Raw genomic sequence first — 24,306 nt, forward strand, 5'->3', positions numbered from 1 at the left:
TAAAGGACTTTATTGATATTCATTATCTGCAATGCACCTAGACGAAAGTGCCACATAAATAAATACTTAATTCCGCGATTTCATCAGCACTCGCATTTTTATTATGAAAGGGAACTGCTCTCCCTCTGAAAGCTTCCATTGAACACTGTGCATCAAAATTTAATGCAGATATAAAGTACATAAATTCAATAAAATCTTCATGAATGGTGTCATCATTCCAGGGCCCTCTAGCCATATATAGGCCTTTCTTATTTTAATTGCTATGAGACTGCGTAAAGTGAAGATGCTGAGTCTCCACCAGCTCATTAACGAATGTCTGGGGCATAGGTATGCATGCATGCCAATAAGACAGCTCGAAGTTTTAACACACCGGCTGCAGAGATTTGTGTGACCTGAAAGCTTCAAAATCGAACACTAAGTTGATTAAAATCACCTTTTCTTACCAGGTTGATAACCAGGTGCGGGAGCACTGAAAAAGCTGCAAAAGACTATTACATTTGTAGCGTGTGTTGTGCAGTTTATTGTATTTGTTGTTGTTTGTTGTGGGACTGCAGCACATGACACTGAATCCTGATATATGACCACTCATGGTGTATAATGATTGGTGTGCTCAGACCATTGACTGCACATGCTCAGTAGTCTTTCTTCTCTCTCTTTCAGTGCACTGCCCAATGAATGAGGTCCTGACTGCATCAATGGGGGTTATCATAAGCCAGAGCTTTCCCGCTACCTTCCCACAGTACCAGATTTGCTCTTGGGTTATTAAGGTGGAGCCTGGATACAACATCTCCTTAAACATTGAATACTTCCTGAGTGAGAAAGAGTATGATGAGTTTGAGATATTTAATGGTAAGTTAAGGTTTTTGCTATGAAATAGAAAATATATTTGTACCTATGAGAACATATTATATTTGTACATATGAGAACATATTATCTGTGCAAGTAAGTCTTTCTAAAGAAACTACCAGAAACATCCTTCCTCCACCATTTTTATGTTTTAAAGGGGAGGCGCGCCAGGTGGCACCCAGGGAACCCATCCATTTGGTGAGAATTCCAAGAGGAGGATGGCATGCAGACCCTCTCCCCGAGCCTTAATCGTCACCCCATCCCATGGGCCAAATTCCAATAGGAAATTGAGGAGGGCTGTGCGGCCCCTGTGCCCAAGCCTTCATATGCCCTAGGAACCCCAACCACCAGGGCAGTATCACCTTTAAAAACAGTGGAAGGTCTCACGACACCCCTTCCTGAGCCTTCTCTGGCCCGGGGCACAGCATCCACAAACCACATGTTGGGGGCCACAGGGAGAGTTCCAGGAACCGCACGGTCCCAGTCAGTTCCCTGCATGGTACGGGGGCCGGCATTGCTTTCTCCCGGAGGGAGCAGCTATTTATGCTTACAAGCTCTGCTCTGTTTCCCTTCAGGCAGGGAAACAGCACAGAAGTACCAAAGTCTGCTCCCAGCCGGTACACACAAACAGACAGACATGGATGGGTGGGTGGGATGGATGTATGGATGGATCCAGCCCGCCTGGACCAATGATGGACACCGCGGCTATAGGAGGATGACAATATGTTTCCTCCCTTCTAATCACGGAGAGAATAATTTATGGGATGGTTCACCATCATCTATTCCGAACTGGTACAAGCATGGTCATGCAATTTAGGGAAGACCAGATGCAGGACAGCAATAGTTGTTCAAGACAGGCACCAAGTTCAGCATTGCCAAATAAGCTAGCAAGCAAGTTTAGCACATGCATCTGGATGTAGCATAGTCTTGAAACATGCTTCCCAAGTGCGCCTGATTCATAATGGGAGCAGTTCCCAGGTGATGGGAATCAATTGCTCTGATAATGGTTAGTCATGAGAAGATTCTTTCTCCACACTCCAGTGGTTCCATCCTAAGAAGACCAATTTTATGCAAACAAAGCTAGCACTATCCTATACCATCTTAGTCAATTTGCTTGGACCATCTACAGAAGGACACCCCTTGACTGTTCTGAACTACTTGCTGATGAGGATGCTTGTGACATTGCCAGAGCCGCTGAGGGAAACACCTACTGGTAACATTGATAGGAAGGTGAAGATAATACTTATGCAATCCCCAGAAGAGCTCAATCTCGAGGTGGAGTTCAGTGGCTCTTTAGATATCATTGTTTACAGCTTCTATAAAACTGCAAGTTAGAATACTCATTCCCTAAAGTAACTAACTCATTCCCCTGCCATGCACAGTTTTGTCATCAATGAAATCATTTCAAATGTTGCAGTGATGTTATCAATGATGTTATCAATGATGTTATACAACCAGTCATGAGGGATGTAATATGTGATGCAATTTGCTGTGCATGGCTAGGGTGCAAGTTACGGTTACCCTAGGGCACAATTTATAGTTTCTTGAGATAACTATAACTGGTGAATTACTGTGTTTTTTAGATTAAAACATGTTGTCACTGACATTTTAACCTAACTATAATGTTACATTAACCTTTATTTTTTCAGTGAATTTCTAAGGTTCTTCTTTAAATGTAAAGTAAGATATAATTACAATTCCTAACTACAACGTCACTTGAAACTTTTTTTAGGTAATTTCTAGGAGTTTTTTTAACGTAAAGTAATATTTTATTACACTGCGTAAAGCCAAGATCTTACTTCCTACCAAATTTGATATCATTCTATTCAGTTTTTGCAGTAGCGCTGATCAACAAAGTCTATGGAAAATGCATGGGTTTTGGGACCTCGTTTTTCTTGGACCCTGATTGACGGATCACCTCGAAACTTATATATATATATCATATCAATGTATCTTGTTGATAGTATATTTTCGTCCTTGATATTCTGGTTGATATTGTGACTATTCAATATCTGCCATCGAGATTCCTGATCCATACAATTGGCGGGCAGGTGTTTGGTACACCGTTACATATTAACTGGTGCTTTCCTGTGTTCGTAGCTTACAACTCTGAGCACCGTACATCCACTAGCCAAGTTAAGAATGTAGTTTAATTTCCTGTGTTTCCGTGCTCCTGGGATGACGAACTAGCATACTGGAGTTATTTATAAGACCTCTGATTTAAGTGTGTTGACACCAGTGCTGGACACTGAAAAGCAATTCTTATCCTCTCAAGAACCTCCTCAAATACCCTGGTTTTATGGTGCCGCATTGATCCCTTCTGCGATCATTTTTGCTCCACAACTGTCTTTTTGCCCTTCTTTGAGGCTTACTTTTTTGCCTGACCATCCTGTGCTTTCCAAAGCAAAGACACCCCACTCAACACCGTGGAAATTCAATCTGATCATGGAGATTACTCTGGTCTAGATGTAACTAAATACTTTTTGCAAATCTAACTATTGTTGAAGCTATAAAACTAGATTATTTTCAAAAAGCAATGTGTTAGCTGCTCACAAAGTAAGAGAAATCCATTGTTTGATTTCACAAACTAGGGTGAGATAACTTGGAAAACTTGCAGAAGTGCCAATATAGGAGAGGTATGAAGATTTTTACCAAGCACCTATTCTAATCTAACAAAAAAAATTGCCTAGAAGGTTTTTATATATAGCATGTCTGATGCCTACTGTATTCATTTTTAAAAATTTGCTCATATGTGTGCACTTGTCACTTCTTTCTGGTACAGGCTGCACAAAAAATTGTTGTCCTGATTTTTATTGATGGTATTGAGATTGTAATACTCTTGTTCATGTCACTTGTTTTTCATGTGATTCTGAGTCCATCCTTTGCCCCATACGCAGTACTCTTGTGAGTCCATTGTGCTTTAGGTAACCATTTTAGCTCGGCTGTTCCATGGCAAGTATGGAGAAGGCTCATTTATGAAAGTTTTGGTATGTGAAGCACACACTCATCAGTAAAGTAAATGTTTTCCTGAATTTCTCCTTACAGGCCCATCTGGTCAGAGTCCACGCTTGATGTCTTTAAGCGGAAACTACTCGGCACCCCTGACGGTAGTCAGTTCTGGTAGCAGTGTCTACCTGCGCTGGTCTTCTGATCATGCTTATGCCAGAAAAGGCTTTAAAATCCGCTATTCAGGTTAGTCAAAATAGACACATCAATGTTACAAATTAAGCACATTTTACAAGTTAACTAATTTAATAACCAGCAATGACTAGAGCCTGAACATTACTTTTTTATCATGGATGCAATCAATTAAGGTACATGACTATCTTTTACGGAATGCTGCAATTGGCTTAGCCAATTTGAATGCTTAGAATGGAGGCATTAACGTCTATTGTCTTTCTGCTGTCTTGGTTGTGACAGCCACAGCGTCAGTGTGCATATTTGTCTGTATTGGGCAGCTTTTGGGGTGTTTCTATATTGCCTTCTTACCCACGTGACAGATGTAATTTGCCCCTTGCCTCATTGTGCGAGCTTGTCTTTGTGTCAGACCCATAGTTGTAGTGTGGGCAATTAACAGCAGCCGAGGCTCCATGAGAATGTATTAACCATGCTTAAAGCCCTGGGCAGAACCCACTAATGTTTAAATATGCAGGTTTTAGGTTCAAACTGTGCTGGCCAATTAGCTTAGTTATCAAGAGGGCATTAACTGGCAGTAGCAATCTACTTTCTACATCAATGTGCGATATTAACAGCTTTGTCTGCTACTACTTGGTGTTTCAAAACGTACTCGCTATGCTTCAAAGCCACACCAATGTTACTGCTAAGGAAGTACTTTAGACAAAATGCACGTAGTTCATGTTACCTTTTTTTAAATTAAAGCATCAGAAGAATTCCTCGCTGTAATTAGCAGATATGTTAGACAGCATTAATCAATGGGTTAGATGGCTTTATCATTAATAATTCCCTCCATTAGGCACTCTCACCTTTCGATTGCGATGCAAAACTTGAGCAATGGCAATTATCTCCTGATAATGGCTGTAGTAAAGGCAGATAGATATGTGTGCTGATTTGCTTCTCCAAAATCCAATTAATAATATGGGCTAAAATATAATGACTAACAATACATGCAAAAGAAAAATAGAAAATTAATAATGTACAGGAGTCTCTCCTCTGTTCTACTGCATACTTCTCACAGGTGCTCTACAAAACACCCAAAATAAATAATTTCAGCTCCAATTAAATAAATATGTGGGTATCAATGAAAAGAAATGCGTTTTCGATGAATAGCTTATCTTTAGGGCTTATTGCCACTCAGTCTCTTGACTCATAACTACAACCTGGTTCACCTCACCATCATATTTTTATGTTCCTCTTTTGCTCAGCAATGTACTGCAGTCTGCCTCCTCCCCCTCTCCATGGTGCGGTCCGGGGACTGGGCATCACCGCCCCAGGTGGCAGCATTCGTTTTACTTGTGATACAGGCTATCGTGTGATTGGTCACAGCGCAGCCACCTGTCTGAGACATCCTCAAGGGTACTACAACTGGAACACCATGGTACCTTTGTGCCAAGGTAGGTGACACCCCTCTCATATTTTTTACTCCCCTCTTCCTTTTCCCCTTCCTATCTGTTATAAGCCTTTTGTGAGTTCCACAGTGCCTGTGCCAGAGGAGTGCCAGCCATAAGAAGAATGCCCAATTTGTTTATTTTAGAATCATGGGTCATAATTAAGATTTTCTGTGAAGTGCTTGACCTTTCTCCTTTGTATTTCCTGGAATTCCCACGGCGGGGTCTGCCCACCATTTTTCCACAATATCCTGCTTCATGCCATATTTTGAATATAACCACTGGGCATTTAAATTATTTTAATTTAGTTCCATTTCATGTAAATTAATCAGGTGCGGATATCCTAAAAATCTGTCATGCATCCATTCCCAGCGGGCCAATGATGGGCTGTCCTACCCTACTGGATTTAAATGGTACGATTCATAAGGTCCAGTATTTCACCTTGCTCAATCTGGTCCAGGGTATAACTCTGTGTCAGGACCCTTCTCTAGGGTCACTAATGAAGCAGTAGGTGATAAGGGGAATTTTAAATGCATCCTCTTATCCAGTATAGGTTTACAGACCTCCCTTTTTATGTTTTCTTTGGAGTCTGACCTTCATCTTGCAGATTTCAAGACTCCATATTAAACTGACAAGGCTACCTGCTTGTGTACGTTGTCCTTCAGGAATGGGGAATACAGCATCAGCAACTCTAGCCTAAGAGATTTGGTCACCCAGCATGAAGACTCAAATATCCCCAAAATAAAGTCAAATTGGAAGAAGGTTGGCAGCTGTGGCCAGTGCAGAGTATATCAGCAAGGCCTGTGTTAACAATCACAGCGGGCAGGGAACTCAGGTGAACGATTCATCGCCAGAATTCCCCAGTCAGGCTGGAAAAATGTAATGCATGACCCATTAAGAGACCCCTTGTGACTCAACTACAGAAGCAAGTCTGAGATTGTCCTAGAAGCTCTCGAACTAGAGCTGTTATCATGTGATGAAGTAAACCATTTGTATTTCACTGTCTAGAAATGTGCTTGTGGAGTTCTATATTTCTTCTATATTTGGGCCTTACAAAAAAGAACCAAAATCGAGCCATACCGCAAGGAAGAGATCCGCGAGCTGAAAGTAGGGGGGGTGCAGGTTAATTCCATACAGAAGTGGGGGTCACTCGTAGCTTAAGAAGTTCTGGGACACTTAGGTGAGCGAGCGGGTGTCATCAGGTAAGCAAGGAAGATTCCCTTTGGTCAAACATACTCAAGCTGACGGAAGACGACCATATGTAACTTTGGCAGATTTAACGGTTTTTTTGGTTAAATTTCTATATCCGAGGCAGGTTTGTGAGGTATATTTTTTTCCTCCAATTTTTGCTCTATTGTGACACATAAAGCTGTTTCACCTATTTTCATCTCAGGCATTCATTGTTTCACCCTGAGCCCATGTGACCCCATCTGTAACAGAAAGGTTAGTCAGCTGAAAGTGAGAAGGGTGTTCTGTTTTTGTTTTGTTGAGCTGTGAATTGGAAAATGCTACCAAGCTCATAAGGTGATTGTTTGTGCCATCTGGCCACTAAAGAGACAATTCACGCAAACATTAGTCACTGTGTAAGTAATTATGAATGTGATGAAACGGTGTCTGGCCACTCAACAGAGCAGACGAGAAGACAGGCTATTTAAGCAGACAAATGTCTCAGGTGGACTATGCAGCCCTGCCATATGGAGATCTGTCTATACCTTCACTGAGAGCTATTGTGTAACTCTGTGGTGCAGTAGCTAAGGTCAGCTTCTATAGGTCTTGCACAATCTTTTTTTATCTGATTGTTGTTATTTTGAACTCGACACATCACTCCTCGCGGGCTTTGCTATTCTAATAGTTTCAAATTTAACAAAGGCAACTCTTCTTTCACCATGGACGGGGAGAAATGTACTGTTATAGATCATGTGGGAAGTGTTTCAACTTGCCTCTCCCCCTGACCAAGGGTACACCTAGACTACATCTATATCTGCGTCTGATGGGTGTATGAAAGGAGATAGTAGGGAGTAGTGGGATGCTACTTGCATCACAGGCATCATTGAAAACCATACGAAGGGGCCATATGGGACTGTGTCTGGTTTACAGAGATCCATCAATAAACCGCTTTACTCCATCCAGTGTCCCCCACACTTCCCCACTGCTGAAGATTTTCCAAATTTAGTGAAGATAAACCTATGATGTGTCGAATAAATATGCTAAGCTTCCTTTTCCAATCCTCTGTTTGTCACCTCAAGTCTACCCCGGAAGTGTCAATAAACTGAGGCCGATGTCAAGGTGTGTCTCTCCCCTTCAGATGTCATCAGATGGCACTCGTGGAGGGCATATCTCAAGAGCTGGGCGAGGCGCCCGCTGCTAACCTGGAGCTGGAATTGGTATTCTAAATACTTTTTCGTCTAGACGTTCCCTCCTCTTGGCTGCTTCCCCAAGCTCTCTTTCCAGCGGAGACGACAGGGCCCTAATTATCATTTCAGCGAAAGATGTCAGGTGCGTGCCAGTCCCTAATGCCCAGGGACTGGACTCATGGGTCTGCATTCGCATTGCCAGGTCCTTCCTAATGTGTTCTGGTGAAGCTGGTTCCATTCCAATGTGTCATGAGGGCACCGCAATCAGCAGGGCCATAACTTCACGCGTGTGGCATTGGAGCGGCTCACCTCATTGTCAGTCTAGCCGTTCATTCAATCCTAAGCAGGCCTGTCCCCTCAGGAGCCTCACTAGCATCTCTCCAAATGATGCTGTTCTGCTCATCAGCAGCTCTGCTGCTCCTAGAAGGCTGGTGCCCATGACACTTGTCCAGTGTACCTTCATCCACACCTGTACCATTCCCTGCTCTTGTGTGTCATATCAAGTTATTTTCATACCACAATATTGTATCCAGAATAAATGGATGGATGGATGGACGGATAGACGAACGGACGGACAGATGGATTTCCATTCAAAGGTTACAATGGAATTATGGTTAACTTTGATTATAACACCACAAATTCACCTAAAAACACCTGTTAAAGTGCAGTTATGTATACAAATAAAAAACGAAAAACACTGAAATGTGCAAGTTACGGTGAAGATCACAATCCGTAACTCACACAACTGCTATGCGAACCATAACTCACAAACAAAATGCAGTGCTCATGACCTCTTCATTAATGAAACAGATGTAATTGCAAACTATAGAAATCATTTTACAGATGAGATTACAAATCACATTACCCTTTACACATTAACAGCATCAACTATTAATGTAGTACCATTAATTGGTTTGATTTTGTGTTGTTGTTTAGTGATGTTGCATTTTTAGGTGTTGTTATTTATGGGTGTTATATTTGTGAGATCAAAATCTGTGCATTTGGTGAAACCATTTGAGGAATGCCTATGCCACCCTTCTTACACCATGAATACCAGTTTGAAAGTTCTGGAAATTCACCTCAGTTCGCTTCTTTAGCGTCCCATGTAATAGCAGTAGTAAGACTGGAGCACCTTTTTGTCTGCCAGTGCACCCCATTTAGTCCTTAAGAACCTCTATTGTTTCTAAAGTAGTAACCCAAGAACATAGTGGCACCATTCCATACTGCCAGCTAGATCACACCTTAGATTCTCTTTCACTACAGCTAATTATCCAAAATGCTGACCTGCTCTTACAGTCTGATGCTTTGTAATGTTTCGTTAATGCACTTCTGGCTTTCAATGTTCTCCTCTACCCATAAATGGCCACTAGCCCTGAACCCAGACTCTTGTATAGAAAGTCTGGATCAATGTGTTTCTTAGTGAAGAATGCAGGGCCCTGCTCCCAGGTCCTTTCAAAGAGTACTTCAGTCCTCATGCCACCTGCTCCCCTTTGACAAGGTCAATATTGTGTCAACCTAGCCTCATTTATACAGTGCATATGAGTCCCTACTCCCTGCATCTATCATAGAGCCACATTCACGTTGTATGTTGGCCCCTTTCACTAAAGGGCCCACAAAGTACATTTTGTAACTGATTTAGAGTTTGGCGGACAAGGTCCTCCACCAGAAACGTGGCAGAGTGCACCGTCTACTGAGAGTCCGTTGGACGGGAGGTTTCTGATAGCAGGGCTCATGATAGTTCCTCTGTCAAAAACATTACGACTGTGGCCTTTGGGAGTTGTGGCTGTCAGTGTAGGTACATCAGACCATCCGCCCTATATAGAGTGGACAATTTGATGTGTTTCTTTGCGACCGCCAGGGAAATCCTGGCAGTTTGGAACAGATTAAATATACCCTGGTAGAAAACAGGCTCATTAGCTTTTTGTTTTTTTGTCATAAACAATTTCCCACTTTGGGAGTTAGTTTTTGGTAAACTCAAAAGCTTAAAAAGCTGCTGCCTAAAACATGCTAGCTGCTCACCAAACTTTCAGAGCCTCTAGAGGCGACACCATGACTGCAGCTCCTCAGAAGTCGCAGAGCTCTCTGTAGGACCAGTGGCAATCTTAAACTGTGGTGGGCAGTAGTCTTGCCAGGGTGGCAGAGGAAATGACCTCCACCCACCTGACAGGTGGTGGACTGCCCGCCGTAGTCTAAATGAAGCCCGAAGACTCTCTAACGTGACCAAACATTTTTCATGCCACAAGACTCACCTACTAATTAGTGAATTGTTTGTGCCCTCTTTCTTATTTAGAATTAAGACTATTTCCCATGTTCCAATACCCTTTTCTCTGAGGTAATCTCACACCTGTCTCCAAACCCTTTCTACAGAGGACACTAGTGAACCCTTCCAAATCTCTGTATCTCTACCTTGTAGGACCATCCAGAAAATGGAGCATTGTGGCTGTCCCCACCTCTCTTACAGACGGGATTAGTGTCTCTGCAAATGCCCTTTCTGGAGCAGTACGTATCTCCCAGTTAAGTGCAAATCTGGCATCCCTGTGAAGAGCCCTACAGTGAGTGCTTCATTACCTCACAAAATATCTTTTTAATAACTCACATGGTGGTCACCCTCAGCAGTGACCAAGACGCTTCTTTCTCTATGCCCTCTTTCGTGTGTGCTCTGCACCGCATGCAAAAGGTATGAAATCGTGAAAAGTATTAAAACAGAAGAACTACTGGTCACTAATCCCTGTGTAAGTGTTATTCTATACCACCCTTCCCTTCCTGGCATCAATGGAGCCCCTGTGAATCTCACACAAGACATCAAGCTGTTCCCACTTCTTTCAGAGTACACATTTCATACCCCACCAACTAAGCACTTCTATAAAGACAGTGACTTAGCCATCCACTGGAAATTTGGAAACCTGGAAAACTCCGCCTTTTAACTATTTGATCTCTCTGTATGACTCCAGCATCAAGTATCACCTGTCTGGCACAGACCTCTAGATCTCACACACAACACCAAACCTCTTCTGTTATGTTGTGATAATACGTCAAGAGGGTATGAGAGCCGATTAGGTCAGCCATCTTGTCAACTGTGGCACCACCATGAAGAACAGAAGGTGCATGGAAGAAGGTACAGGAAGGACGCAAGGACCAACAGGACAGGACATGTGAGAGGCTAGCTCTCACATAAGTCAGCCTCTGTAAAGAGGCAGGATTGACATACAGTAAAGCAGCAAAGCACAACCACCACCTGCGTGTCTTCTGACTTCCCTGTCACTTGACATCTTCCTATATAGGCAACTCCATACCTGACAACTTGAAGAACAATCTCACAGTGTGAGAAGGGGGCGGGCCTTACAGTACAAGGTACTTTTGATCCCTGCCCCCAAACCCGCTCCTCCACCCCCTCACCCCCCCTAAAAAACCCATTTGCTGAGGCTGGTGCCGATGTCCTGAGGTTTTTTCGCACCCCTTAATGGACATCGGCAGTTCAAAGCCTTGGAAAATGAGCTGGAAAACCACTATTTACAGTGGCTTTCAGCTCGTTTTGCCTGCCACCGTGTGTTATCGGCTCCTCGATTGGAGACCGTGTGATGGGAGCCAATATTGTGTGTCACACGATGCCACTGTGTGAGTTGACAGTTATGCAACTTAATAAACCTGCACCCTTCTAAAAACACACAGTTTGGCAGTTATGCACAAAATGGGTCTGTATCTCCCTCGCACCTCTTCGGTTCACATCCTGCTTAAAAGCAGCAACAAGTCTGCAACAAGAAATTTGGGACACCCCTTCAAACCTCGACCACAGCGCCAAAACCCTTTCAACACTATGCACTCTGGCAACCAAGTACAAGGAATAAAGTAGCCACTTGTTTGTCCAACTCTTAAGTTCCTCAGGGCACGTCAGGATATGAGGGGTTTCAAAGATTCTACAACATAATAAAATCCACCCCTCCACCAGCCCTGCCTGGCCGCTCATGCTGTACACTCAAAAGTCTGACAGAAGGGAGCACCTTTGATAGGTCGGTCATTCTTAATCGGCCATTTGAGGTAAGCCCCACCGTTATTTTTTGGGCATTTGCAATATCGCTGGGAAGAAAGAAGTTAAACTAATTGTTTTACTTAATGCTTCTAGTCGGATATATGATCTGCAAAGAAAACTGGTAAAGATTCTGTTGTGAGCCGCAGTGAAGGGAGTTGAGTTACGCAGTCAGCCGATGTCGCTGTTTGTCTGGTGGGTGTTACAATAAACTCCCTTTGAAGTTTCTTGAAGTATCCTTTTATTAGATTCATTACTTGTAGTTCATAGGAGTGGCTTACAAGATACATTGTGACATAAGCCAGAGAGAACCTGGGATAGTAGATGGGCTGGAATCTCCTAAGATGTCCTATGATTTTGCCTAATTTAAGTCCGAGGTCCAGATGGTAGTAGGTTAAACAAGGTTACGGCCAGGCAGGCTTGAGCCCCTGGTCTTACTACCTTAACACCATTCGAACAGCCATGCCATATATAAGGAGGCACGGGGTTGTGCCCCCCCCCCCTTCCTCAAGTGGCTAGACAGTACAGTTAGTCGCCTGATGGACATTGGTTTACAGAGGACATGAGGTTACAAGGTGGCACCCTTTATACTACAGAAAACTACTGAGACCAGCATCCTCTGAGGCAGCTCAGCTTAATCCTTCTCAGCTGGCATCCTGAACGGGTAGCCTGCACTGGTCATTGAGTGCTGGGTTGCAGGTGGTCAGTAGTGGCACTCATTTGTGTGGACCATGACTTATTTTTTTTTTTATCATCAGATTTTGGCCCAGACCAAGAGAGAGAAAAACAAGGAGAATGAAAAAGATAAGAAAACAGTGACAAAGAGAGAAAGCTGGGATGAGAAAGGACATGTAAGAGTGAGAAAAAGGGACAGGAAGCGTAGGGTGGTGGATGAAAGCGAAATGAAGTGGTGGATGAAAGCGAAATGAAGTGAAGTGAAATCAGGACTAGGCAGCCTCTGAGCTTATTGTTTTTTTTCCAAATGAAACACTGCTCAGTGCTCTACTAACAGAATATTGCTAACAGAGGTCTGCAAGTGTACCTCGGTCCCCGCCAGTGCTCGAGAGCCCTGGCTGGTCCTGGGTATGGTTCTGATGCCAGAAAAGGTCTTAAAAGTTTGAAGAGGCAGGGAGGAACGAGGCATTGTTTTAGTTAGTTTTGGCCTCTTACCTTGTTTGATATGAATTATTATTTTTAATGTTTCTTTGTATCTCGTAGTGCTGCGATACTTATAATTCTTTCATTTGTTATTTCCACAAAACTTTGAATTCTTTTTCTATTTTTCGCCCTTTAGAAAACGTACTCATATCAAGTTTATGTAAAGAAAAAAGTATTATTTGTGTTAACTTCACTATCTGAACGTTAATGCTAAAGGTGGCAGGATGTCTCAATGGCATGATGTCAACCACGTGCAAAATGTAACTCCAGGGACGAGTAGTGCTTAATTTGCAAAAAAGAAAGTGCCGCAGCCCAAGGTTTTGTTTAGAAGCCCTGGCCTGCAGTATCAATGATTGGAGTGCTGCCTACCAATGCTTTCATAGCCTCTTCCTCCTTAAGCCTCTTTAATCAGCCACCAAACACTCCTTGACTCTTTCTCTAACTCTTTCAGGTTTTGTTTTCATTCCTGCTTTCTTCCTTGGTCACTGTTTTTTTTTCTTTTTCTTCTACTATCTTTCCCGCTCCTGTGTTTTTTTTCTTTTGCTCCGGATTAAAGTCTGATGAGGAAAAAAAAGTACTGGTCTTTACAAATGAGTGCCCCTGGAACCCACCTGCACCCGCCAGCTCAAACTGAACACTGGGCAAGAGAGAGAGATGTGAGTGATGCATGTTTTCTCATGTATGTTCACACAAGCAATCTTTCTTCACACAGCTGTGTCCTGTGGTGTTCCGCGGCCTCCTGTGAATGGCATGGTGTTTGGAAAAGAGAACACGGTTGGCACTCAGGCCGTTTACCAGTGTAACGAGGGCTTCCATCTGCAAACTGCTGAAGAGTCTGCCACGGAATGTCTGGAGACTGCGGTGTGGAGCAATGGTGACAACCCGCCGGCATGTGTGCGTAAGTATCCAGCCAATGTCTCATGCAGCTAGTGAAACCACACCTCACCACAGAGGTTCTGCATTTGAAATTTGCCACCTCAACAACATATATTTCCCCTTTTTTTAATTTAGTTTGTCAGGCAAAGAGGCTAATCTTTGCAGCTCTGGAATCTTCTGTGTTGATCTCCCCCAGGAAAGGGAACCTCTCATTCAAATTTACTGATTCCACGCACAGCTACTTGTTAATGTTGGAGCAACTTGGAAAGAAAATTCCAGTTCCAGAGAGGTCACATGTTCTAATAAAAAAAGCAGACATCAGGTTCGAAAGGAAGAGCACTAAAAGATAGCAAGGAAGAAGAAAGCACAAGTTTGATAATGCAGAGGTAGGATGGAATTGCAGAGGGGTAAGGACTACCCGGCCTCCGACGCCTCTTCATTTTCAGACAGCATCTGCCAGAGCATTCCAGACTGCACATGATTCTCCAGGCCACCACAGAGGTTCAAGAGCATTAATCCAGTATTGCCTGATATTTTAATATTTTTCTAATACCCTCCCTGCACTTGAGACTACTCTGTGCATCCACCACGCAATATCTACAAGAATCCTTCCTTGAAATATTTTTCTAGAGAGAGAATAGTTCAAACAGCTTCTCCATGATTTGAAAACATCGCAAAAGTTTGGCCCTCTTTCAGAAAAACGATATCATTTTTATCCCATAAAAGTATTTTTAATGCCTACACTTGCATCCTTTAATTTTATGTCTATAGAGTTCACCTTCTTAACCCCAACAAATTTTTGTTTTCTGCTTTTGTAATTAGGAATACCTTTTCCTATTAAGCAGTTGTTTTAAAACCTTACCTTACCTTGATCACAAACATGACCCAGGCCTTGTTTGCTGCCTTCTCAAGAGAAGCAAGAAATCAGAGGTTTAGAGTACTCCTATGAAGTGGCTGCAGTGGAGTAATAGAATGTAGAAAGGAAAATATACACAAGAAAGAACGATACAGGAGTAAGTAAGTAGAACAATAATATGTAGAGAGTAGGGCAGGTCTGTAGCAAGTGCCCTGCTGGCTCTTCACTTAATTTCAAATATAGTGTGTGCGCTGCGGTAGAGGACAGACTTCCAGTAGGCAGCTTTTATTCAAGTTTAATCTCCACCTCCATATTAAATATTAAGAGTGTATGCTGAGCATGAAACATTTAGGAAACCGAGCAACTCCCTGACAGTAATTATCACAGGAACATCAATGTATAGATCCTCGTTAGAGGGCGCAAGCTTAGCAAGAGCTTCGCAGCGGGCTAGGATAGTGGGAACTGAGGAACGTCCCACAGCGGCTCTCAGAGACATCTTGTGCCAGGAGGAGTTCTTAAAGAATTCTGTTCATTAAAGGTTTGCCAACAGTTTGAACTAGGAAAACATCATGCAATTAGCTCAGGTACTTAGCCGAATGCTCTAAATAATCCTCTTGCGTTAAAGTACACTGCTCGTCTATGAGATGCTTAAGGTGGAGGCGGGCTGAGGTAGGGGAGCGATGGAGAGGGAATGGCGCTCAAGTCTTGTTTAGAGCCTGCTAAGGCGTGGTTTGACATGTGCTTTATCAAAGCATGTGTGTCCTTTGAGAGGACCACACTGTCAAAACTGTCCCTTCATCTGTATCTGTCTCTCCGTCTAGGGATATTAGCAGAAAGACGGTCACATGGAATTATAGTAATCAGACAGTTTAGAGATCCATTTTAATTTATTTTAAAAGTTTTGAAGGCACAGAATTATTCTTGGGATACATAGTGCTGCAAAGACAAGAGCTATATAGATCATAGAGTATCTAAATAGTTAAAGCATACACAATGTAGAAAGAAATACTCAACAAAAAATCACCCAAAATTAACAACCAAACTCATAAGGCAAAGGAGAAATGTGTTAGGCCTGAACGGAAGTGCAGTGACCATCCCTTCAACTAGTAAGATATTCCTATTGAGCGTAATCAATTCCTGTAAGGATTGTTTCAGCATGTGGTTGCCTTGCTTACATTTTTGGTATTTTCAAGCAAAGAATGGAGATACTTCTCTTGTGGTTGATCCACGGTCTCTAGAAATTCTTCTTTTTGTGGTACAGTAAGATGGGTTCTCAAAGAGGATTGCTTCAAAAGCTAAGCAGATTATGTACAATTGTTCCTCGCATTATCGGACCTCCAATGGATTATTTAGCATTTCTTGACTTCACACATGTATCTGGTGACTGCTTCTGCAGATCCGACCAGCAAAAGGGCGATATAAGAGATAAAGGTCTTAATTCCGCACCGAAGGCCCTAGAATGGCTTACACAGGCACTACAGAACACCCACTTTATGTAGGCATGATTCTGCATGGGCTAAAAGTTCAAAGATGACTTTTAATTTTGGGAAAAACTCAAAATGCTCGTGGGGAAACGGGCTGACATAATTATAGGTTAAAGAAAATCAGGCAGCATATAGGTGCCTTGTAGGTAATAATGGTAAGATTAATAGTAAAGTTACAATACGGGGTAATGGAAGGCGTTACAGGAAAAAATTAAGTGAGTACTTTAGTTTAAGGGAAGTGGAAGTAAGGAAATTACTTCGAGTCGAGAATTACCAAAATAAAGGTTCTGAGATTTTAGAAACAATAAAAAAGTAGAATCTTTAAATGACTCACTCTGAGATAAACCAACTGTAATTAATGTAGTGAATATCAGAGTGATTGACTCAGTTTCCCTTACACTCCTCCATTCTACCTTCCTCCTTTCTTCTCTCTTTTGTGTCTCTTTTCTACTCTCTCCTTTATTCATTTTTCTTCCTTAACTATTATTTTTCTTGTTACATCTTAACTTCTACATTTTATCTTCCTTCAGTCTCTTCTCTTTATTATTACTTCTGTCCTTTCCTTCCTTCTATCACCTTTTCTATTTTTTGTTCTTCATGACTTCCCTGTTGTCTTTTTCACTATTCGATCTCTCATAGTAACTTCTTACCTTCCTTTTCAATCCAGCTATAAAACTTCATGCTCTTTTCTCCTTTTACTCGCGTGTGTTTCTGCCTACTAGTCCCTTCTTCAATGTGTCATTTCCTTCTTATCTTTCCTTCATTTTAATATTTTTCCTTTAATTTCTCTTATATTTATTAAATGTTTCTTCCTGCCTTCCCTGCTAACTTTCCATCTTTTTGTATTCTTTTTTCTTTATTTTCTTGTACACCTCCCTTCCACTCTCTCTTTCTTCATCTATTTGACCCTACTTTCATCTATCCCTCACTCTCCTCAATTCCTGCCTTTGCTTTTACCTACACTCTTTCCTTTCTTAATTTCCTGTCCCTTCTGTTCCATCCTTCCTTCCTCCCTTTTTTCTGCCTTTTGTCCATCCTTTCCATCCTCTTTTATTTTTATCCTCCCTTCCGCCCTTTCTCTCTAATGAACTCCTTCTCTCTTCCTTCCTTCCCTCCTTATTTCCTATTCCACCCATCCCCCAGTCCTCACTCCCTTTCTTCCTTACTACTTTTTTTCTCCTTTCCTCTATTTCTTTCTTCCTTATTCCCCTCTCTTAATTCTTTTTCCCTTCCTTACTCCTTTCTTCCTTCTTTCCGTAAATCATTCCTTCTGACCTTCCTTCCTCCCTCACTTCCTCCCTTTATTCCTTAATTCCTCCCTCACTTCCTTACTTACATCCGTCTTTTCCTTTGACATCATTTCTCCACTATAGGTCTGCATTAACCATAAATAATTTCCCTTTTGCAGCTGTATCGTGCCCTGATGTCAGCAGTATTCAAGTGGAGCATGGCCGCTGGAGGCTGATCCTTGAGACGCAGTACCATTACGGTGCCCAGCTGCTCCTCATCTGTGACCCGGGCTTCTACTATACTGGCACAAGGGTGGTCCGTTGCCAGGCCAACGGGAAATGGAGTGTGGGAGGCTCGAAGCCCTCATGTAAAGGTAAGGATAATAGTGCCTTGCCTGCTCAACAGACATTCAACTCAACAAGCAAATGTTGGTCTTGCAATGATTAGAAGTTCAAGATAGTAATCTTACCATATTGTTCAATAACTGATCATCCGAAATGAGCAACCAAAGACACAAATAGTGCCAATTGGAGATCAGGAGTAGATGATTATTTTAAGCCAAAGATAGAGTAGAATAATAATGTTATGGGTGAGAGCGAAAAGTACTGTCAAAGCCATGACACAAATGTGCCCTTGATGATTGAGCAGTTTAATATTGGGTACATTCAAGGGCACATTTCCATGATGCAGGCTGTCCAGAAGGGCCATAGTTTGATTTATGTTGTTCAGTATTAATACAAAGTGGGAATGTGGATGAGATTTCCTATAGAGATTTTCAGAAAAACAGAAAATAATAGAAAGCACTGTGACTACTGAGTCACCGGTTACATAGTGTTCAAAGAGAAGACTTGGCGTATGAGTCAATAGAGGTGGTTATGATACTATTGAAGCATCAGTTAGGAGTAATATAGTTAGCAAATGAGAGGTGGAGAAACATATGCACTAGACTAGAATTGTTCACCTAGAGTTCGTAGTAGTTTCCGCTTCTAACACTTTTTAAAATAGATGTGACCGACGGATCCGTGCAGTCATCAATGCATCACATTCCCTCTCTTCTCTGGTTTCACATCACTCCTGTTTTGTTTCCCCAGTGATCTCCTGTGGAGATCTGCCAACACCTGCCAATGGAAACCGAATTGGAACACAAACGGACTATGGAGCGACGGCCATCTTCTCCTGCAACACCGGCTACACCTTGGTGGGATCCCGTGTGCGGGAGTGCATGGCCAACGGGCTCTGGAGCGGGCAGGAGGTGAACTGCCTTGGTGAGTTTTCAGGAAACCAGATATAAACTCTGGAAGTTTGTGGCTGGGTCAAGCGAGAGTGAACTAGCAAGGAACATGTTGACGTGTTCCAATTTGTACAGCATGACTACTACCACCACTATTGCTACTAATAATAATAGTGCTAACACTAATAATACCATTAGTAATAACACTAATAATGTTAGCAGTAATAATAGCGAATTGTTGTTATTATTAGTAGTAGTTGTAGCAGTAAATGATAGTAGTATCATTGTTTTTACTTTTACTGTTAATAGTACTATCAGTAATAATAATCATACTGCCGCAATTACTGCGCTCTACATCACATCAGCATAATACAGATGTTCTGAATGTAAACCTGTGGCCAGTTGGTTTTACACCGTCTGTGCATTAATCCTTTGAGGTATGGTGACTTCACACATAGCATAATAGTACAGCAAATATTTATTGAGCAATGTCCGAACTGATTTGCCTTTGACACTTGAAAAATAGGTGCTAGAAGCATCCAACTCAATGGGAACAATGTTATTGATTTCAGATGAATGAATGGTTGAGTGACCCTGCTAAGATTTAAAATGAGACGTCCAGGTCTCAAGGCAGCCACTCAGCCCACTCGAGCATTTCATCAGCTGCAGTTGACTGCAGTCTCTTAACATTGCAAATCACTCCTACAAGGCTCTTGTTTGCTAAATCAGCCGAAATCACACTGAGTATGACCAACTCACTCCTTGGAAAGGGTATGCTGCCCCAATGCTCAAAAAAGGTTTATTGGTGCAGGAGCATAGCCAAGACAGTAGAGGTCAGTGATGAGCTCAAGATGTGAGACCGAAAGAAACTGGTTAGTTCCCTGACCTCATCCAGGAGTATCCGTGTCTGCGGTAATGGGGAGCGCTCAGAGTTGGTATAATGCTCACCGTGGTGCAAGAAGTGGGATCTGCTCATGTCGGCCACATCAAAATGCGGCATACCCCTGCCTCCCAATCTGTGAGCGGATTGAGGGGGTGATGTTGGCGCAGGGCATCCCTTATGAGAGGAAGTGTATGTGACAAGACACATTGATGCACTGTAATATCATAATAATGACGGAAAGCACCTTGCAAACGCCAGAACAATAACTACAATATAACAAACCATAACAAGCATTGGAAACGTCTTCAGGTCTGGCATTGGTTCCCATCTTTTTGGCTTTGTTAATGCCGAAGGTTTTCATAAGGTTATATTATTAGGGTAATGAAAAAACATTGTTGAAATGCAAACATATTTTATTTTGGTCTCAAAAAGCCCACATTGCCATGGTACTACATGGCACTGAAGGGAACTACTTTGAGTGCACATGTGCTCGCTGTGACAGAGCAGAATGCTGTCACTCACAATGAAGCTAGCCAATGGCTGAAGAAGGCTGACCCATTACCGCATGCTGTAGTGGGCTGAAGAAAATTGTGAATGACTAAGCAATAGACTCATGGATGTTGAGTGAAAGTCCCTATAAGTATAACTTTTGTAAAATCAAATGTTCTCAGCTAATGTCACACCTAAAAAGGATGAATGAGTGGCGTGTTTAATGGCTGGATAGCCTATGGCTTCAACTCAGTAGCTGAGTTTTTGCTTAGGAATCACGAGTATACTTTCTTTGAGCCCAGAGCCCGCCAAGTTGATACTGGAGCTTTAAAGAATAACGTAATGGGGAAAATGTGAAATGTGAGGAAGTATACCCAAGGAAATTCCTCTGTAAAGGGGTAGACCCAGAGTTTCGAAGCTGGTCTTAGAGGTATATAGATGCCAGATTAGCTGGTTCTCCTTGAGGTGAAGTGTATGCACCCCAAAAAAAAGATCAAAATTAGCAATGAGGTTGGCATTGTCCCCTATTGGCGCTCAATTAAAGGAGAATCTATATATAATAGGAGTGTGCAAAATACACAGTATGGGGCAGATTTATGTTCCCTGGCGCATCCCTGCAAATCAGCATGGATGTGCCAGGGAAGATGCGTCACGCAAGTTTGCCATTGCGCCACCGCAGATGCGCCGCATTTACAATGCGGTGCATCGTGGCGCAAGGACAAGCAGATACGTGACGCATCTGCCGGCGTAAGGTTGGCGCAGTGCTGAAGTTGCGTCGCAAGCGCGACGCAACTCCAGCACTGTTCCAACCTACCCTATCCCTAACATGGTGCGTCAAGCCTTACGCCTGCTTCAAGCAGGCGCAGGGTTTTGACGCATCAGCGTTGGGAAAGTGACTCAGTGAAATCTTATAGATTTCACTGAGTCACTTTTCAGGGACGTTCCTGTGACGGAACGTCCCCCTCTGTGTATAAACGCCCACTTGAAACCTGACGCAGGTTTCAAGTGGCGCAGGGCTTTACACCGTGACGCATCTCCATAGATGCGTCACGATGTAAATGGGGCGCAACGTGGTGCAGGGTTTACGCCGACGCTGCGTCACAAAAGTGACGCAACGGCGGCGTAAAAGGGGCGCAAGTCCCACATAAATCTGCCCCTTTGTTTTTCAATAATCATGCAAAGTTTAAGAAAAAAATACACTAAAAAATACGTGCGTTTTGGTAGTATATTTTATCATGAAAAAATAGTTCAATAAACGCAACCACCGCAAACAACTACTCAATTTTTGCCGCAAATGGTGTGAAACTAAGCAATGTGGCATCATTTTGTGAATTTTGCATAGTGTAATTCCAAATTCACAACATTATGGAACATTATTCCCGGTCCCACTATAAACGTTTGTAGTCCAGTTTTAGTGCTAGCTATTCTTTTGAGGCTACAGTGCAGGAGTCAGAATAAACAAGCCCACACATGGACATCCCTGCTCACGCACAGCGAGGCACTGAGAAAAGCACACCTGTTCGGAAACCATTATTACGCCAGAGGCTAAATATCTGAAATGTACATATGTTGCATCAACAGATGTCTAGTTGGAGTTTATGATTAAAGTCTAAAACCTAATTGCCCAGGAGGACTGTTACCTTAACAACTGTCACATTAATTTAATGTTTGTTTTCATACATTTTTAAAATAAGGAACGAGTCAGGATTCTTTCACTTTAGCAAGATGCTTCTTTAATTTGCATTTTCTAGCAGATGAAGCTTTATTTTTCTTTTACGGACCACTGATTGTGGCTTCATCTGCCTTGGTATTGCTTACAAAACAGCAGCGTTTGGACCGTCAGTTTAAATGTTAGAGAGAGCTAAGTCATGATTTCTTTCAATAAAATCTTAAAACGTTTTATAGAAGAGCTTGAGTCTCCCCAAAAAGTATGAAGAGTGTTAAACTGGCAGAGTATCACATTTTTCAGAATTCCTCAAAAAAACATTAAGGTGAGACTGACCCAAACAGGACCTTAAGCGGCAGATTGCATCAGCTGTACTTGCTGGGTGACACTTACATTAATTCTTCACTAACATGCTATTTTGTGGAAAAGTATTTGTGCTGTGCTTTATATCCGTACAAGCCCATCAACAGGATGAGCTTCAGCTCGGCACCATTTAGAGTGCCCCCTAGTACTTCTTAGCTATGGGTGAGCGAAGTTGTGAAGCTTGGCACTTCACAACTTCTCATGTTGTTTTTAAACATCATCAGCTTTTCAGGTTTGCAAGAGTGTTCTAGAAAGCATCAAAAATAAAGAAACTATACGTAGATTTATATATATTAATATATATATATATATCTATTTTAAACTAAAAAACAAAAATGAAAGTATCATGATAGTTAGCTGTTGAAATATGATATAAGCTCCAAAAATGTTGTAGTTCTCTGAGCTACCTATAACTTTTGTCCCTCCATGCACTGCTTGTGATCTCACACATTACATCACTCATGACATATTATATTACATCGGTGACATCACTGATAACACTATAGTCATATAGTCAACAGCACAGAGTTACTGAGTGGACACGTGTGGATTTATAACATGGAAATATCTCATTCTTGTAGGCAAGTGTGCTCATACATATTAAAAGTTATACGGGGCACAGTTTACAGATCACTAACGCTTGAGTTGCAAGTACTACTTCTTATTAAACAAGGTATAGGCAGAGCGCATTGATGTGGGTTGCAAAGGTATTTTTGAAAGTAGGTTGTGTCTTGGGGTGTGCAAAGTGGTGTAATGGCATAATATCTGGAATTTTGTGAACAAGCATAATGCAAAATTCTTGAATTACACTGCTGTGATTTCAATTGTACCCTGTGTAGTTGTGACTTAAAACCAAAGGCTGTTCCAAAAAAACCCACTGAGAATGGCCAAAGTTTCTATTGACAATAGATTATCCACCCATGGATATATGGACATATGACCTGTGTCAAATAGTTGTAATACAGTGCTACAGACAAATCAATATGGGAAAGGCATTTATAAAGTGTGTATGTTTATTTCCAGAACTTTGCTGAAGATTTTGAGGCATTGCAGATTATAGAATAATGTAGAATGTAGAGGTGTCCAACTTAGAGCAGGTTTATCTCACATGTGCTGTAAACACGGCTGTAAGGTTATATGTCATTGTCCTCATCTCAGGAATGTGTGTAGTGCAATTTATTAAGCTAAGACGAGTTGTCCATACACCCTAGCAGAAAGTATCATTTTAATAGCATATGTATATCAGTCAACCTCTTGACTTAAAATTGTGGGTCATGTGAAGTCTTTAAGAGGGTAATCTCTTTAAGGTGAACAGAAAATTAACCCACAGTTGTAGTATATTCAAATATTTCAAGAAGTATAGGAGGTGTCACAATGATTGTTCGATGTCATCAGCGATGTTATCAATGATGTCATTTGAGATGCCATCACTGATGTCATCAACAATACCATTTATCGTTTCATGAATAATGTAATATTTGACTACATAAACAGTGCATAGGAGGGGTGCAAGTTATATCTAGGTCTGTAAACTATAACTGGGAATTTCAGTAGCTTTTTTTTAATTATTCATTTAATCTTGTTTCAACACTTAACTTAATGCGACTTTAAACTTTGTTTTTCAGGATTTTTTTTCCTAATAGTTTTTCTAAAAATGTAAGCTAAGATCTTATTACCATACCTAAGTATAATGTCATTTTAACCTTTGGTTAATTTTCTTGAATTTCTGGAGTTTCTTGTCCATATTGGGGCAAATGTATCAAGAAAGCGTTTCACGAGTCCTTAATATCGAATTTTTGCGATTCGCTATGAAGGACTCACAAAAAGCAATGTATGTAGGATTTGCAATAATAATTGCGATTCCTACATATTCCTTAATTGCGAATCGCAAATTGCAATTCGCAATTAAGGAATACCATCCCATTCATTCCTATGGGCCCAGAGGCCCATAGGAATGAATGGGAAGACATTAGCAATTTGCGAGTACCCATTAGGTACTCGCAAATTGCGAATGCAATTTCAAGAGTGCAAGGGTGTCAAAAGGACACCCTGTTGCACCCCTGAAATAAGCATGTGTGCACATTTGCACCGCATGGCACTTAGAAAAATGCAAAAAAGTGAATTTTTCAAAGAAATCGCAAATTACCACCAACTTGAAGTTGGTGGTAATTTGCGATTTCTAAAGATAAAATCGCACAACTTGGGTGCTTCCAGAATTGCATTTAAGGAATCGCAATTTGCGATTCCTTAAAAGCATTCACAGAATAGGGAATCACACATT

General features: G+C 41.8%; 1 protein-coding gene across 1 annotated transcript in view; it reads left to right on the forward strand.

The window, feature by feature from the left end:
* Positions 1 to 24,306, forward strand: part of CSMD2 (CUB and Sushi multiple domains 2) — a 1,634,099-nt gene that overhangs the window by 1,436,882 nt on the left and 172,911 nt on the right. Inside the window, exons 47-52 of the mRNA XM_085648024.1 lie at positions 661 to 849; positions 3,892 to 4,038; positions 5,229 to 5,417; positions 13,660 to 13,845; positions 17,572 to 17,766; positions 18,485 to 18,658. Of these exons, the coding sequence (XP_085504150.1) occupies positions 661 to 849; positions 3,892 to 4,038; positions 5,229 to 5,417; positions 13,660 to 13,845; positions 17,572 to 17,766; positions 18,485 to 18,658 (1,080 nt within the window). The remainder of the gene's footprint in view (positions 1 to 660; positions 850 to 3,891; positions 4,039 to 5,228; positions 5,418 to 13,659; positions 13,846 to 17,571; positions 17,767 to 18,484; positions 18,659 to 24,306) is intronic.

This window comes from Triturus cristatus, chromosome 3_2, assembly GCF_964204655.1.
Source record: "Triturus cristatus chromosome 3_2, aTriCri1.1, whole genome shotgun sequence".
Taxonomy (NCBI): domain Eukaryota; kingdom Metazoa; phylum Chordata; class Amphibia; order Caudata; family Salamandridae; genus Triturus; species Triturus cristatus.